This window comes from Carassius gibelio, chromosome B5 (assembly GCF_023724105.1).
Source record: "Carassius gibelio isolate Cgi1373 ecotype wild population from Czech Republic chromosome B5, carGib1.2-hapl.c, whole genome shotgun sequence".
Taxonomy (NCBI): Eukaryota; Metazoa; Chordata; class Actinopteri; order Cypriniformes; family Cyprinidae; genus Carassius; species Carassius gibelio.
The window spans coordinates 37,658,055-37,674,706 of NC_068400.1; the positions used below are offsets into that span (position 1 = coordinate 37,658,055).

The 16,652-nt window shown below is 37.3% G+C and overlaps 1 protein-coding gene across 2 annotated transcripts in view; it reads left to right on the forward strand.

Moving 5' to 3' along the window:
- Positions 1-16,652, forward strand: part of rorb (RAR-related orphan receptor B) — a 24,217-nt gene continuing 7,565 nt past the window's right edge. The window contains exons 1-4 of one of the 2 annotated variants that reach the window (XM_052555996.1): positions 1-220; positions 15,133-15,218; positions 15,945-16,086; positions 16,224-16,643. In XM_052555996.1, coding sequence (XP_052411956.1) covers positions 214-220; positions 15,133-15,218; positions 15,945-16,086; positions 16,224-16,643 — 655 coding nt within the window. In that variant the 5' untranslated portion in view covers positions 1-213. Of the gene's footprint in view, positions 221-13,687; positions 13,804-15,132; positions 15,219-15,944; positions 16,087-16,223; positions 16,644-16,652 lie in introns of those variants that run through there. The other variant, XM_052555995.1, reaches the window with a different exon arrangement.

The window sequence follows — 16,652 nt, forward strand, 5'->3', positions numbered from 1 at the left end:
ATGCGCTCGCAGATGTCATGTGAAACCCCGCATGCTGGCCTTACCGCACAACTGAAGAGTCCGAGCACCGCTTCACGCACCTCTGGAATGGTTTTGCACATTAGACTCCGGCTTTGACGAGACCAAACTTCACCACCGAGGATTTTGTTTTTTTACTCTGGTTTATGTTTGTTTCTTCATGACTGACGCATTCGGGAGCGAGTCGCCACCACCATGCGAGGTAGGAATACAACTGTTTGTGACAGCTCATTTGAATAATCAAGTATAGTGTTTTTTCATTCTCACCCCACAGTCCCTTTCCCCTCAGTTTGTCCATCATACCTGATATTTTCTGTTTTGTAAAGTCATAACTACGTCAAGTGATTCATACGCTGTCTATGATACATACATTTGTCAGATTAATGTGTATGTGGATTAAAAAAACAACAACTCTGTTTTTGGTCAGCTGTGTTTCATTTTCATGGGAGCAGAAAACTCAAAGAGAAATAAACCGCACATCACCGTGTTTATAGAGACTTCATCAGGCAGAGACAACTTTACTTCAACTTCCCTAAAGAGTGGATTTAATTTATGAGCCTATGAAGATTTAGCACTGAGTGTCATACTATGAGTTTTGGTCTTAATTTATGTGCATGTGAGAAATTGCAGCTTCTTTATAGACTGTTACAGATTAGAAGATTAGCAGAGGAAACAGTTGCACCAAAACGTACCCATGTTATTTTTATTCATTTAGCTATTTAAGTAATGTGGGTAGTGTTTTAAAGCAGACCACCACGGTGTGGGTAAAGTGAAGTTAGTGTGCGTTCTACTGACCCATTTCCGTCAGTCAGGCGCCGCTGCGCGCTGAAAGCGTCAAAGTGCAGCAGCAATGTCCGCGCGAGTCCAGTGGAGCAGCGCGCGCTTTGCCCATCCCAAATATATGCGCTCTTCTCGGACTCTTTGCAGTTACACCTGTGATAATATGGAATTAACAATAGCAGAAGTATTTGTAGACGTTTTGTTTAAATATGCAAATAGCCTATGTTTTAATAATAAAAGTGTAAAAAAAGAACGTGGCTTGTATCAGTCAGAACGCTTTAGTTTATGTCGGAGTTCATGTTTTAAAGTGTAACATACTAATGCTCTGTTATATTTGCTATAGAATTATGCTATAAATATGTTTTAATTCCTATTTTAGATTGTGGATGATAATTTGATTTTACAAGCCTTCTAAGTTACATTTAAAAATCTTTAAAATAATTTATACAATTTACAGTTCACGGCCAGGTCTTTATCATGGCATTGCAATTAGATTTTTAGACTAAAAATAAATCAATTAAGATGTTAAACTGTTAATTAAAGTGTGGATTACCGGTATTAAAAAAAATCGAATAGACAACTGATTTGTTTCAATTATATATGTATTTATATTGTAAGAAATCTTCTGCAGTTTCGTTTTTTAATACAGCACACAATGCACACGCATGATATTACACGAACAAAAAAACACACATTTTGATTTTTTTTATATGCCGACTTTTTAGTAGGCTGTCTAACCTGTAAGGGTCTAGGCAGCTGTCTTTTTCGCCTTTTCGTTGGAAAGAAATAAGTTTAATGCACGTGCCTGCATGGGAAACTGAGTTCTCCATCTCTGTGTCACGCCCCCAGAGCACCTCTCTGCTTCTCTTTCTGTGCCCCAGAGGACCGTGTCAGGGAGAATCACATCAGTATCAGGGGCCTCTCACCGAGCCCGACTCTCAGACACTGACATCAGCCTATAGCGCGGGCCTTTTCAAATAACAATCAAACTTCGTAAGAAATGCAATCTACTTAGAGTCTCAAAAAATGTCCAATTATTTTTGAAGTTTGCATGGACATCCTTTTCAGGAACACGGAAGAGAAATATAATTTTTAGATTATAGCCTGCCTGTTTTTTTTTAATGCCATCGACTGGACGGAAGCAATTGCTATTATTTGTTTTAATTAGTTACGGAGTTAATCCGTTTAAAGGTTTTTTAATCCATTATAAATTTAGCTTTTTATATGTACTCTATATTTTGTATGGTTCGCCCGGAAGAGAAACATTTTACTCGATATAATGAGAAAAATAAAATAGCCTAAATCTTTCACTAACTGTTGATTTAGATATGCTAGTAAAATGAAATATAGTGATTAATAATTTCTAGTTAATGGTGGGTGCTAAATACAACACATTCATGTTTATGATTAATCTATGTCTTTGTTGATTCCACTTTTAAGCTGATAATGGACATGCACAACAGAAAGTTTTTCTTAAAGGGCCAGAAGAAAAACTTTACTTTGTTGGTTCACAAAAAGAGATGTTATGACAGTCTTGGTCACCATTCTGTTTAATTGCAAAGTATGGACGACTGAGGCTGTTATTCTACCCAACATCATCTTTCATGGAATTATTAAAGTCATATGCTATGATAAAAATTTAGAGGATTTTTACAGGAACTACCCTTTTAAGTGTTGGGAACAGCTATGTTTTTTTTTTAAATATTAAATTAATCTATTTTGTTTCAATTTACTGATTGCTATTAAATGTTAATTGTACTAAAATATATTTATAAGAGGTAGAAAATGATACTAAAAGTGTTTTTGTTGACTGACTTCACTAGAGCACTAGTTAGTTTGTTGTTTTTGTGTTACAGGGTGTCAGTTATGTACACATATATTGCTCAAAACATTTATCAGGTTGCTTCATTGATCAGAGATGGACTTGCAGTGTCTTCCAAAGCATATATCTGATGGACTGTGGTACCCAATCTAGTAACTCTAGCTCTACATCCGCTCCAAACTTTGTCTTCTCCATTACAGTGCACAGTACTGCTTCAGGGCTGGTGTTAGTTTTCCCACAACTCTGTCACACGCAGATCACGTTCAAACTGCATTCGTACACACACACACATACACAACATGTCTTGTTTGTTTGACCCCCGTTTTGGTTGTTTCTGGCCTGTATTTACTTCATATATGGCCATAATTTCCACAAATGCATTGCTTTGTCCATGCTCATTTCAGTCCTTGCTGCACCCCTGAAACTCTGAGCCACAGACACAAAGATACGCATGAACTCCCTATGCCAATAGCTTTTAGCATCACATTGGCTTCCAGAGTGAGAGGCCATCTCTCCATCGACCTGCTTGGCATTGCGTGGCTCAGCTCGCAGAAGAGCAGGATCAATATGCATGCTCTGCTCAACCACGAGTTGTATTCAGACTGTAATCTAACATTAACCGTGTATGGTGATATTATAGTTGTATAAAGCAGAGGATCCATTTGATAAATCCCATCAGTGTATGTATATATTGCATAACAAAGTGTGTGTGTTTTTTTTTTTTTATTCATTTAAAAAAAAAATTTGTTTTGTTATATTACAGTTCAGCGGCAGATCAATAAACACAGCATTGTTTGTTTGACTGACACCATACACATGACCATATCGCAGACATGGATTACGCATTGCAAATCTCTAACCAGGCAGTAGGCCAACAATAACTAGGGAAAACTAGCAATAACCAGTCGCTGGTGCTACATCCTGTGTTTTCAATGAATTAAAAAGACAATAAAGTCTTTATATACATATAACCGTGTAACCTAGGTTTGTATTGGTACTAATATCATCTGGTCAGTTGGTTGTTGTAGTTGCTGTTTTATTTTTTATTTTTTTTGCTTTGCTGACTAATGGTTTTTACTTACGTAACCTGTGAAAGATTACACAAAGAAAACCAAGAGATGTAATCCCCTAAAGTGAGGCAGAAATGGAGTTACACAGCCAGCACAAACCTAATCCATTTAGTATGTAGCGTTCTTTATTCTCCACTCAGTTTTATGGGCCTTTACACATTAAATAAAGAATTCTGGATGCAGCCAAATTGTAGATCCTGAGCTTTCCTTCTAGCTGACTACATAACGTTAACCAGATGTCTTGACATTTATTTCTGAGTGAGTGTGTCGTCTTTTGTCCCCTGTGGTGTTTTTGTGAATGCACCTTTCTTGAGTATCGACTGCGAATGTGTGGACTAGAGTGTGTCATCTGTTTCCTGAGCCCTTGTTTGTGATGGCTGAGTGTGCATGAGAGAGCAGATCTGAGAGAGGCTGAACTGTAAGGCTAAACATGTCCGTTTAATGTTTGCATTTTGCCCTCCCTGCGGTATGGCAGCAGTGGCATTTCTGCATGTTTTCTCTGCTTTGCTGCGCGTCGGATTTATTAGTTCTCTTCGACTGGTCTCACCCTTCGCTAAGTGTTCATTCATTCAGTAATGTGCGCTTTGGAAAGTGGCACCTGGGGCTGTTGATATGGTGCAGGAGGGGAGCTGACATCACTGAAAACCATTCTCCAACATGACAATGATGTTGCATGCTGAATTTACGGTATGAATTTCATGGTCTTTTTTGTCTGTAAGTTTTCTAAAATCATGCTGGTTTTGTCCAAAAGTCAGATTCAGTGTGATGTATAGTGTCCAGAAAATAACTTACGAGGCTTAATAGGCTTACTGTTCCACCTCAGGCACGGAGGAAAGAGAAACTTTGTCTTACGCTTTAGAAAGAATTAAAACACATAGTTATGTAACACTGAAATCGGATCTAGAGTATAGCTTTCTCTCTTTCTCTCTCTCTCTCTCTCTCTCTCTCTCTCTCTCTCTCTCCTTTTTGGTGTATGGGTCATGTGCCCACTGCTCAGTTTCCACAGTTGCATCAGAAAATACTGACATGTCCACAACAGGGTCCATAGTAAACATACATTTCACATAAAGCATGCTAACTTGATTATATCTGTTTTAGGAATCCTCTATGAAAATTACTTTAGGAACGGCATTATGAAGAAATGTCGAACAAAAAGGTGCGTATCAGAAGAACTATTTGTGCGAGCTTTTGAAACAGAGACCCTTAAAAGAGATTTAGATGAAGAGCAAGAATGATCTTGGACAAAGCTTAAGACAGATAAGGATACTGAGATGGAGTGATCAAGGCAGATGAGCGAGACAGAGAGAGAGAGAGAGAGAGAGAGACACACTGTGCTCTCAGGTGAAGAGAGGCCTTTAGATTGTGATCAATTTGCTTCTTTCAGAGAGGGGCTCCTGGGGCCACTTTGGGGAAGGACCTCGTTACATGGAATTAAATTGTGGCCTAAGGCGAGCTATTACCATCCCGTCCTGAGAGGAAAGCTGTAAAGAGGCATGCAGAACACACACACACACTATGATATACCAACATTTAGAGAACTGGCATTTTGATGAATATTAGGCCAATTTAAAACTATAAATATAAATCTATATTTAGCTGTTGAAAGCACCAGACGTTTCCTTTCCATACACTTGTTATGTGTTTAAAAAAATTATGTCCCAAAAACAAACCAATAAATATATAAGTAAAGATCCATGTTAAGCCCCTTTCACACTACATGTTGTTCCTGGAAAATTCAAACACATCCCAGGATTGATTCCGGGATCAGTCCCGGGTTTGGGATCTAGTAACATTGCCGGGTTCAGTCCCGTAACGAGCTCTGTGTGAACAAAAGCCAGAACTAATGCCATAAAGGGTGTGTCATAGTGATGTCGCACGTTATCTTTTACCAGGTGTTTTGAAGGCAGATCAACGTTTGCGACGAAAAAACATGTGCAAACTGTAGAGATCAGTTAGCTCCTCACTATCCATGCTAAAGCTGAGATTGTTCACCATCTTAAGTGAAAGTTAACGTGCCTAGCGTTTTCGACTTGTACATTACACATTACATCCTGATGTCACATGTCATTACGAGACCTTCATGGGTTGTGTGTGAACGCATGCACAGATTCCGGGAAATCACTGGTAGTGTGAATGAACCAAAATCGAGCAATCCGGAAACAATTGCCGGTACACATTACTTGTGTATTATCTGGAATCTCAGAGTGAAAGGGGCTTTAGATGGGAGGCATTAAAAAATTACCATGGGTTTTTATAAAAAAAAAGTATAATAATAATATTCTAATTTGAAAGAGAATATTACTGGTGCTATTTCTGAATAACATCTGTTCATTTCAAAAACAACACAAGAAGCATGAAGATACCCAACAAAATATTTTCACCATACATGCTTTCTATTGCATTCAATTGGATAACCTCCTTGTCTAAATTTGTTCCTTCAGCATTACAGAGCGTCCATATTTACTTCCTTTGACCAGTCGTGTAGGATTATGTAATTCTGAAGAGGGAAGAGTGAGAGAGGGCACTGTCCAAACACCCAGATATGACACGGTTATGCTACCCTTAGGCTGAGTGACTTACTAACCCACTTTAACAGTTTACACACACAGATACATATACACACACGACCCACTGGGTCACAGTGACAAACTTTGCTCTGCGAAGCCTCTGTGTACTTCAGTATACTGTATCTCATTAGGCATACATTTATATATATATATTTATATATTGTTAGAGACTACTAAAGTATTTTATGTCATGTCTTACTGAGGGCTTATCAGATTAAAAACACTCATTCACTCCAGCTTTGCACACGCAGACATACACACAGTCGGTGAACTGAAGAAAGTTCAAAGGTTGATGAGGTCAGTGAGGCTGTGTTGGTGGAGGGCGGGCAGGTCATGAAGGTCAGACTGATGGAGCACGAGTCCATTGACTTCCACAGTTTCTTAATTCTGTTTCTTTTTGTCTGGGTTCCAGCAATTCAGTTTTGTGAAATAAGCTTTGAGGTAAAACTCAATCAGCTTTGAGGTAAAACTGTCTTGTTTACTGCAGGGGTTCTTTGCTTTATCTCACTATATTAGTGTATGTGTTTTTCACCTCTTAGGGAGACACAACAGGTGAATAGGCTAAAAACAACATGATATTCCAATAAAATATTAGATAAAGATGAAACTATGCCAAATTATTAGAATTTTTTGAATTACAAATTGTCCCTAAAACATGAAATATTAGTATATGAAATACTAGGAACAGAGTGCTTAAAAATTAAATATGTAAATAAATCTTTTTTTTTTTTTTTGTCATGATGTTTGAGAACCTGTGTGGAAAGTTGGTTTCTTGGTTTGTGCATGTTTAATGGAAGCTGACATGACAAAATCATAAAAATTTTAAGTACAGTACAAGCACTGCTAATTTAACATTTTGTTAATTTCATGGTGTTACAGAGAGTGTCATTTGTTACAGAAAACTAAAAATTTGATTTGTAAATGAAAAAACATCCTCATATTTCTTGACGTCTACAAAGGCTATACACAAGAATATATATATATTTTTTACCATTCAGCATATGAGAATGATTTCTGAAGGATCATGTGATGCTGAAGACTGGTGTAATGGAGTAATTACTTTCAATTGTAATAATGTTCTACAATATCACTTATTGTTTTTATTGTATCTTATAAATGCAGCCTTATTGAGGACAAGAGACTTTCAAAAACATGAAATAACTTGAATGATAAAATAGATGGTTTACTTGTATATTTCCCTAATAATTACTCAATAATTATTTGCAATAATGAGCTTCAGTATTGCAATATACAGTGACTGGTTGAATACACAGCACATGTATTCTATAATGTCAGATATATGTTGTTTTATATTCTTCAGATGTTGGATTTGTGCCAGCGTGTCCCCTTCTGTAGCCTCATTGAGGCGTCCAATCACATCTCAGATCAAAGATGCCCGAGTCTGGCACAGCTGATGACAAGCCAATGGGGAAATGCCTGCAGCCTCATCAACAAATACTTATTCTGCATTAGAGCTAAAATCTGTGGCACATACAGTAGAGAGCACTTTCTAACAAACGTATAGAGATGCACAGACAGCAAATCTAGTGGGGTTAGTATTATATTAGTATGACTGAGATACTATTATAGTTTTTATTTTTGTTTTGTGTTTTTGCTATTTAATTGTTTAATTAGCCATTTTAGTACATGAAGTTAAACTTTAAAAAATAAATACTTATATATTTTATCTTAGTTCAATGTGTTTTTTATTTCAAGTAAAAAAAATGTTTTTGTGTTTAATTTCTGTTAACTCGCATAACTGTGAGTGGGGTATTTTTGTTAGGTAATATTGCAACCATCTTTTTTGACATATCATAAAAGAGGCTGTCAAAGAGGCATCTGAAGGTCAGAGATAAAATAAGCCTATACGAGCACAGAAAGCACAGTGTTACCGAGAGCAGACTAAAAAAGTCTACAGTTTGAGCGGGTGGCACAGATGGCTTCACCAAAATGACCTGAAGTGTACTGCAAAACCCAATTACTATATGTTAGTCTGTAGACAAGGACCCGCAGAGCAAATTAATTGAATGGATCATTAAACAAACCTGGGTTTCAAAACAATATATGCTAATAATTATTATTATTTATATTCTCATGGTTATTTCTTATTATTCTCATGTAGACTTACAAGAACCTAAATGCTGAGGATTTTATGTCAAGGATTATATCAATGAGCTGAAAGAGACTGTCCGGAAGATTAGTTATGCTTTAGGAGTTTTATACGGATGGAGTGGGTGGTTTGGCTAAACATAGAGAAGCTGGTCTTTTGAAAACTTGAAGACTTTATAGTGCTTTTTAGTTAAAGATAATGCAGGTGGTCAGATACTTACATCTAAATATTTTAAAGGGCCGAGTGGTGAAAAAGTGGAATAAAAGTGGATTTCCCTGTGGAATTGTCCTAATTATTTCTGTAGCAATACACGGTGGGATCAATGTTGAATCTGAATGCTAATGTTGCTGACAGTGAGTAAGTGCCCAGGGCCTTCATCTCAGAGTCGTTCCCTGAAGGAAATGATGTAAAACATGGATGAACACCACATGCTGTCGCAGGCTGCCCCTATGCCACCACTACCCCTACGGCCACTGTCAATCTGGACAATGTGCCACCTAATGTTGACAAGCTGCCATTACACTGTCCCTTTCACCCCAGCTCACTCCTAGACCTTCAAAAACACATGCACGTTTGTCCGTAATGGACAATCTCAAGCATTTTCAGTGCGATCGCATCCTCTAATGTTTTTCTGTATGAAAGAAACATAGATTGTCGACATGCTCACAAGTGTGAGTGCTGAAGATAATCTCCCACCTACACGATGTATTAGTATCACTGTTTAGCATATCGAAACAAGGCTTTGGAATATCATTGGGCCTGATGCCAGATGACAAAACAACATCTTATCATATGCATACAGGCAAGATTTACAACAAAGACTTCAAATGGCCTTCCATCTGCAGCCTAAAATTAAAAGACGGTGACATTGTCAGTATATTCACCTGAAGGAATGCTGCAAACAAGGTTTACGGGTATAATTGAGGCAACTGCCAAATATCATCATCATCATCATCTCATCAAACCAGTACATAAAAAAATAGTACCACACATGGGTAGAAATCAGAAGGAAGCTGTTGGTGCGTTACTCTGAAGTTGTATATCCATCACATTTTTAGTGATGATGTTATCATTTAAATGACGAATTACAACATTGTCGCATTGTAAGTTCTGTTGATAAACATCTGTTACCGAGAGCTGCTATCGACACCAAATATTTATTGGTGTTCTCCAGCGTGTATGGGTGTGTATGTGATGCGTTATAATAAAGTAAGTTGCAGGGGTGATGATATCCACTTTAATGAAGCTAATTAAAGAACTATTTAGAGAGAGAGGGAACTACTCCTGGGACAGAAAAGAGCTTCATATCATTAGGAATCAATTATACAATCCACGTGTGTCTGTCTGTGTCTGTGTGTGTGTGTGTGTGTGGCTCTTTTTTTTTCACTCACACTAACTTAAAGGACAAGTTAACTAATAAAATATAAATGAATAAATATTACTTAATTTCTGGTATAAGAGAATATACCCTCGTAAAAAAGTTATATATTTAAAATACATTTACTTAATACTAAGTTAAAATCTATTAACATATTTAATGACATATCACTTGAGACTTACTGATATAAAAATTATAAACCAACTTTATTTGGACTACATTTCTTAATATTAAGCCTAAATTTTTTTTAATGATACTATTAAATGTATGTTTGTACCTGAATTATACTTGCAATAGTTTCATTTTAGCAGCACCACTTCCTCACAAATAAAGTGCATTAAGTACAAGAAATAGTTGTTCCAATTTAACAAACGTTAAATATACCAGGTTAGTATACCAACAGTAGGGTATTTTTATAAAGCACATTTAATGGTATTTGTAGTATCCTTAGCATGAAATAAATGTATTTCAAAAACATTTTAGTATATAAATTTTTTTCCACTTCATTTTATTTTTATATTTTCCACTTAAACCCAATATGGGGCCGCTGCTAGATTACTGTCATGTTACTTGACAACCACTTGCTTTTCCAACACAAGATAGCTAAGAAACTTGTGTTTTGTGCATGACCTACACGTACTGTATCTCAAAAGAGCTGATTAATGGCAATTAACTGATCATTAATTCAATGCATCCCATATGGACTACATTTATGCTACTCTTATAGTACTTTTATGTCATTTCCCATATATGTATATAAACCTTCATTTTTCGGGTAAACTACTCCTTAAATCACACACTCTCATATTTATGTGTTTAGTTTCCTCTCAGTTAACTTGTGTGCAGTGAAACTGTGAGGCTAGCATGTGCAGTATTCCGCAGCTCCTGTCTGTCCTCGGCTAAGCCTGCAGGGCTGAGCTCCTCTTAACCATGGAATCGCCAGCACTGCACTCCCTCTCTTACGTAACCCTCTGATAGGCCTAACCTTTATGCGTAACAGCGGACAGGAGCAGGGAGGCTGCGAGAACAACCCCATGCTCATTTTTGTGCAATAATAGCATCGTTTATGAATGTATAACGTGCACGCTCATTTTTATTCCTTGGTTCTGATGCTTTTTGACAGATGCAAAATGCACATGTCTTGGTGTAGTTACACAGAAAACAAATTTGCAAATCTCTAATGGTTTTAGCAACACTAAGATGTTAAAAATCTATAGAGGTAGTTAAATCCGACGCTAACATCCCTCTAGGTTTTTCTATTTACATATTTCATCTCATCCTTTTAGGTTTTTAATCCCTTAAGGAAGTCAAATCAGTATAGGTGCCACAATGACAAATGTGCAGCGTCGTTGTATTGGTAGGGCTGGCGATGACATCATGTCCTGTTTGGAATGTCATGGTGGTGTGGATGATTGCTCTGACAGGCAGACTATACAGGCCTCCTACCCAAAAACCCAGGGAGACTGTGGTCGTCCTGGCAACAGTGACACGGACACGGACGTCTCCTTATTTCATATGACAGGTCTACACACACAGGCCCTGCGGCCATTCTCACACAAACAGACACGTCCAATATATTCATTCAGACCCAAACACACTAATACTTAACCCACAAACCATTTATTAAACACATGTGAACTGAATATATTTCTCAACTTCTGTAATGCATTTGCCGATTAAAATTTTGATTTGAGAGCAGTAACTAAACTAATTCTAACATGACATAAACACGCAGCATGGCATATTTTATCGGTGGTCAATACTGCTGTGGCCTAGGGATCCAGCGCCCTGCTTTTAGAGGACTATAAATAACTAGTGCCGTTTAAGGTTAAAAGAGTTATTACCAACACTGTTTTTTATATGAACGTGTTCAGTTTTCTATGCTCATTTGACCCAGTTTGGCTATGGCTCTGGTCAAAGTGGGTCACGAGAGGAACCGGTCCAGTGTTCGGAGTCTGAGGCCAATGGCTTTTTACCACACAAAAAGCCTGAACATTTAAGTACAATAGCATTTTACACTCCTGAAAACACCATTCTGAATTATTTGGCCTTAAAAGGAAGGACAGGGTGTGCTAGTTTTTCTGTTTGAATAACTATTTTCACATGTCGTACTGCGTCCCCGCAGAACATAATATTAATGTCTCAAGATGAAATGCAGTGATTGCAGAATAATTAATTGTTCTGAGGAGCCCTACAAGTGTTCATAATTCATCCTAATGAAGTAAAATGAAAACACTCAGGAGCATTCATAAGTTACTGTTAAGCAGAATGGTTTCAGTTTTGATGCATAACAGGTAAATGCAACTATCCCACATTAGAATATTTTTGTGACATGCTTTCAGTAACCACATCCATCTATCTATCTTTAAAAATAGTACATTTAGTCATTTATCCAAAGTGACTTACAAATGAGAACAACAGAAGCAATCAAAACCAACAAAAGAGCAATAATATGCAAGTGCTATGACAAATCTCATTTAGCCTAACGTAAATGTAAAGCTAATCAATTTGCCAAAAAGACATTGAAATGTATTTTAAAATATAATATTTATTGAGTTATTTTTTGTATGTGGTTTATCATTTCCCACCATATAACCTATCCCGTTAGAACACTAAAATGTTCTTTCCAGATTTTTTCTCCTTTGAAAAATTTTAGCTACAATGTCGAGTGTAGAACGTCACCTGACCAAACTCGGAAAACAAGTCTCATTGCTTCCGCTTGTCAGAAAACGTATTAACAGACATATTAAATAACAGCAATATCTATGGACTTTTAAGATAATCAGTTAAACTAGCAAGCTTTTTTTTTATTGCTGATGGTGTATTACATTTTTATATGTACATGTCAGTGAAAAGAATAAAAAAAAAAAAAACTTTAAGATATCAATCTTTACATGTGATTGACATTGGTTATGATAATTTTTGTATCTACTTTGAAGGCATCTTGAGTAAAACAGCTTCATATTTAACTAAGCATATGCAAAACACTTGAACAGATGTACTGACATTTTATCCTACCCGTCAGATTTTCCTACCACGGTTTACTGCGCATGCGCACATCAATATTGAGTCCTTTTTCTTGTGCTGTACAATACTATTTAATGGTCCTGCATTACTGTAAGGGTAGGTTAAGTGTTGAAGTAGGTGTAGATAATAATACACAATCTAATAGGTAGAAAAAAAATTATTGTTGGTTTCCTGTAGCTGTATCCCTTCTAGTTACAACCGCGAATGTAACACATAATCACTGTATTTCATTACTGTAAGGGTAGGTTTAGGGTTGTAGTAGATGTAGACATTAATAAACGACAATTTTACAGTAGCATTTTTCATGTAGAATTGTACTACCCACTGTTTTAATGGGAGGTAGCAAAATCTGACAGGGTAGGACAAATCGACAGAACACCGGAAGCGATGAGACTATTTAACAGAATATAGTCTGTTGCGCATAAACCCTGTTGCCAATCCTGCTTCACACTTCAAACAGAGAAGTCGATTCAAGGTGACATTGTCATGGGAATGACCTTGCTTGTGGTCCCTGTAGCTGAGGGTAATTGAGGGCAAACACCCACCCTCATAACCACCAAGTCTACAGACACTGTGGCTTAAGTCTAGTGTCTTAGACAGAGACAGGAAGAGCTACAGCCCAGACCAGCCACGGCTTAACCAAGCAGCACTAGTTAATGTATATGTGTGTGTGTGTGTGTGTGTGTTAATCCCATTATATTACCCACAGTGTGTGTTTATGTTTATGTGTGTACATTTAATTTTTCATATATTAATAAATGTTGCACAAGTTTCACAAAAGCAAATATTCACATATTATTCATAAATCATGTGTTGCATATTCACAGTATGAATACAAGATACATACTGGTCAGCGTATAATATATACTCTGGTCAGCCTGTCTATTCTCACAGTCAAGATTAGCAGCGCACACACATAACTAGAGATGCACTCACACTTTCAAACCTCTGAGCTTCACACTGTGGTCTCGAGTCAGGTGTGTGTTTGCGTCTACGGTGCTTCTGTCTGAAAATGAAGACAGATGTTGTAGGTAAGAGGACATTTCTGGTTTAAAGGGGTATTTAAAGGGTGTTTTGCAGTTAAAATATCACTTCACATTCAAGCAAGTACAATATAAATTCATGTAGCTCTTTTATGAAGAACTGCTGTTCATATATATACATATATATACATATACTTGTAAGAATGTAACCGTTTTGATCTGGAATCATAGCTCAAATTCGTATTTTGTATGTTTAATTGATTTAATGTGAAGCATAAATGCATATAAACTTATATTGCAGTTAGATCATGAAACTCATGATTGACATTATATGACTTTATTAATATTGCGGTCAGTTTTGTATGGAACTCACTCTGCTCAGTTCTTCTGTTATTAAACTACAGTATACTGGAATTTCTTCTAAGATTGCTGTTGCATTTGTATTTGTTTCATTAGCGAGCTGCTTGGACTAATTGCGTGTTCCTCTGGTCCTAAAGAAAACAAACTCTACGTGCAAATGTACAATAAAATTACCCATAACAGCATTTGTTCTTTTTTGTACATTTTTATGCCATTATAGGCAGATGTGAATTTGCGTTTGAGTGAGGAAAGATTAATTGAGAATTGCTGCATCAGATAAGCCAGTTGAGAGCAGGGGAACAAGCATGTGTAGAAATAATTTAGGATTAGATTGGGTGGCTAATCTCTTTATTGTGAGTATGCCGTCTCAGCAGGGCGATGGGTTTCTCTCTGTCTTCCTCTCCCTTACTCTCTCTCTCTCTCTCTCTCTCTCTCTCAAAGGTTTTCCGTCTCCTTTTCTCATTTCTTTTACATTTCCTAGTGACACGTGCAAGAGAAGGGAAGCTGAAGTTGGAGCTGAGCCTCATGGCCATGTATTTGTGTTTGGTTCCTCATTAAACAACTTACCATATTCTGGTTATGTAATTCAGTATGTAGCTTGCTTTTGCCTTTGCCTTGTACGTGTGCAAGGTTATTTTCATCAAGGAAATCTCTCAAGCATTATGCTTCAAATGGATAATGGAAAAAGAAAATTTTGACAAAAGCACAGATGAGAACCCATTTTGGTGAACCTGAGAGAAATGCATCAAGGGGTTTGGACCTTGACTCACATCTCTCGGCTGGTCTAATGTTTCTCTTGCTGTCTTGAAAGAACCGCACATTACAAAATGTCAAAGTGTCTCGATACAAATTTAAAGGGTACATCACGATCCACTCTAAAAGTGACATCACTCTTAGAGTCAAGGTAGCCATTGTGTCACCCGAGAGATCCCTGATGTGTATCCCACTGTCAGCATCAGGCAAATAAAGTCTAATGGTTACATAACTGTATTTTTGTTCATTTCTGTCTGTTTTCAGCCCAAATTGAAGTCATACCATGCAAAATCTGTGGAGACAAGTCATCAGGCATCCACTATGGAGTCATCACATGTGAAGGATGTAAGGTCAGTGAAAGATGTGCCATTTATTCAGTGCATTTTGTAAGTCATCATCCAGGTGTTCCATCCATTCATGGACTTTATCAAAAAAAATAAAAAAAAATAATTAATACTTTGTTTTGGAGGAAAGCTATTTAAGCATTCTTAAAACAAGATAAAGTTATAATGCAGTTTAACTGTTCAATATTATGACTTGATTTTAGAGAATGAATGATTAACAATGACAGAATATATTAACATTATTTTTTCATTTACAATATTAATAATAATTCATTTCATTTATGTGCGCTTTTCAAATCACTCAATAACACATTATATACATAAATGATACTAAATGAAAAAAAAACAATGCACAATACACAAAACTTTATCAATCAAAATAAGATAATCTTAATTTAGACTAGAACTATTATAAATTACTGTTTTCATTCTTGGAATGTGGTTAATTCTCAGAAAAAAGTACAAAGCTGTCAGCAGTACCCTAAGGTAAAAAAGCCAAAAGGTACATATTTGTACCTGATTTAGTCCTAAATGGTACATTTTTACATTAATTAGGTACCTTAGAGGTATAAATTAGTACTTATTACATACTTATAAATTACATACATAAGTACCTTAAATGTACAAATTAGTACATTTGATATAGTGCCACCCCAGTGACACTTCAGTTTTGTATTGACAGATTTTTCTGCATGTTACATATCTAAATTTCTATTGTTGTGTCCACTGTAGGGTTTCTTCAGGCGCAGTCAACAGAACAACGCGTCCTACTCCTGTCCCCGTCAGCGCAACTGCCTGATCGACCGAACAAACCGCAACCGCTGCCAGCACTGTCGGCTTCAAAAGTGCCTGGCTCTGGGCATGTCCCGGGATGGTAAGAGATATCATATTCTTTCTTACAAACTAACAAACTAACCAATCAGCTGCTTTTCGATAAGCTGGATTGATCTTATTGATCGCTTTAAACATGCACTAATATCATGCATTTTCTTTCACCCATCCCCGTATCAGCTGTTAAGTTTGGCCGCATGTCCAAGAAGCAGAGGGACTCTTTGTACGCAGAGGTTCAGAAACACCAGCAGAGGCTGCAGGAGCAGCGGCAGCAACAGACGGGCGAAGCGGAGGCCCTCGCCCGTGTTTACTCCTCCAGCCTCACCAACGGCCTCAGCACCCTCAACCATGAGATTGGGGGGACATACGCCAACGGTCACGTCATAGACATGCCCAAGGGTCAGCCCAACGGTGCTCCCGGTGGCTACTACGGCATGGACTCCACACAGGCCAGCCCGGATCAGTCAGGACTGGACATGACTGGAATGAAGCAGATCAAACAGGAACCCATTTACGATCTCACCCCTGTTCCCAACCTTTTCACCTATGGCTCCTATCAAGACAGCCAACTAGCACCAGGAGTGTCTATGGGGGAATTAGGTACGGAAT